The 2,076-nt window shown below is 35.0% G+C and overlaps 1 protein-coding gene across 1 annotated transcript; it reads left to right on the forward strand.

Annotated features, from left to right (window-relative positions):
* LOC107608016 lies at positions 94-1,766 on the forward strand. The gene is made up of 2 exons (XM_016309909.2): positions 94-217; positions 873-1,766. Exon 2 carries the CDS (start codon positions 924-926, stop codon positions 1,362-1,364), a length of 441 nt encoding a protein of 146 aa, XP_016165395.1. The 5' UTR covers positions 94-217; positions 873-923; the 3' UTR covers positions 1,365-1,766.

Raw genomic sequence — 2,076 nt, forward strand, 5'->3', positions numbered from 1 at the left:
GAGAAAAGAAAATTTAAAAAATAAAATAAAATAAAAAATGGCAACCTAGAGACCCGGTTTTCAATTTTAGTTTTCATTTTTTAATATATAAAGGTTTCAACTTTCAATTTTTGGGGATAAACCTCAATACCCAGAGAGGGTTTATCATTCTTCAGTAGGGACTAAGAAAGAACGCAAGGTCTCGCTGCATCTTCAACCCTGCACTTCATTTGAACAGGTAAAGATTCAACTTTATTCATAAATTTCGTTTTTTTTTGCTGTTCTTTTTAGTTGTTGTTCATCAGCTTCTGGCATATCAGACTGTGGTTCTTAATGGGTGTTCGTGTCCCTCTTTTTTGTGAGCTATGGGAATTTTTCTAATCAGTGACCACGCATTACGGTACTTGAAACTCCCTCACCCGTCAATTTGTTTGAATTCAGCCTCTATACAGTAAACAGTGAAACGTGTAGATAATTTCATGTAAGAAGTGGGCATTCTATAGCTCTTAATTTGAAGAGAATCCACAACTATTGGTTACAGGTCTTGATTTTCACATTGATTGTGAGAGATAGGTAGACTACTTTGTCAGTAAATGTTGGATTTGTTCTGATTTTGTAAATTTGGATGAAGGTTTATTTTGGTAGTTGATTTTGTAAATATAGTTCAATATAGTTCTTGACATCTTAAAATTAGTATTTTACCGGTCATTTTAGTCCCGGCATGACGAATTCATTGATATGTCACATTAAGTGACGTGTCATTGTGGATACGTGATGCCGAGACTAAAAATGACCCAAGGAATGCAATCTTAGGGGGCCAAAATACTCATTTTAAAATGTTATGGAGCAAATGAATCATACACTTGTTTATGTTTCTTAAATTCTTCTTGCAGATTCAAGCAATTTGATACTGAAAGCGTGTCGAGTCTAAACTCTTAATAGGCATGGCAAGCCTGTTGACAACATCAACCTTCACATATTCTCCTCTCAACAGCCACACCAAAGATTGTAGTAATAAGTCCGGCAATTCTTCTACCGGAAGGAGATGTTCCATAAAAGCAATGAGGATAGAAAAATCGTTGGAAGAATTATACAATGTGAAGGTCGAAAGGAAAGTGTCTTCTGAAAGGCTTGCTCAACTTGGAGTCTCAAAATGGTCAGTGTGGAAGACCGGGAAATGCAAGTTGCCGTGGGACTGGCAGGTTGACCAACTGGTGTACATAGAAGAAGGGGAAGTGAGGGTTGTCCCAGAAGGAAGCAAGCGATTCATGCAGTTTGTTGCTGGTGACTTGGTCAGGTACCCCAAATGGTTTGAGGCTGACCTATGGTTCAATGGTCCATATCAAGAACGATATAGTTTTAGAGCATATGGTGATGATTATTGATGATGATGCTGCATGATTCTCACATAAAGTTGCTTGATGTCCACCATATATTGGATTGTGTTTTATTTGGGTAAATTACAGTAGTCTTCCATGATATTTGGTGAAAATCATCGTTACTTCGCTCTAATTGTTAGTGTTATATTCTTCAAAGTATAAGGTATCGGTTGTATTATTCATCTTAATCTTTAAGGGAGGTCAGTGTACGATTTTAGAAATCGAGCAAGTTGAATTTTATCAAATCTTAGTAGAGGTTAGTCTAATTCGCCTTTTTTTCCAATGTTGGTGGTTTCAATTTCTGTTATATAGTAGTCTTTTCTTTAAAAATTGTGATGTAAATTTTATTCTTCATCAGTTTCTGAACTAACATTTTCCAAGTTTGAATGTAATTGTTATAACTGCAAATGATAGTGTATAACTCTGTTTGAGCTACCAAAAGTTTCCCTTCATATGCATCAAAAGGACTCATTCTCATTGCTTAGATATTGCTGCCAAGAATCTTTGATTACTGTCCCTGCAAATAATTCCTATACCATGTTTATTATCACTAAACACAGCATAGTCAAAGTTAATTTTGATCCTTTGTCTTTATTTTGTCCAAATTCTTCTCATAGCTAGCTGTTTTTGGTCATATAATTAGAAGCTCAAATATGAGCAATATTTGGAAGAAAGAAACTCTTTTTGCAATATACACAATATTATATTATTACCAAAT

Source organism: Arachis ipaensis, chromosome B07, assembly GCF_000816755.2.
Source record: "Arachis ipaensis cultivar K30076 chromosome B07, Araip1.1, whole genome shotgun sequence".
Classification (NCBI taxonomy): domain Eukaryota; kingdom Viridiplantae; phylum Streptophyta; class Magnoliopsida; order Fabales; family Fabaceae; genus Arachis; species Arachis ipaensis.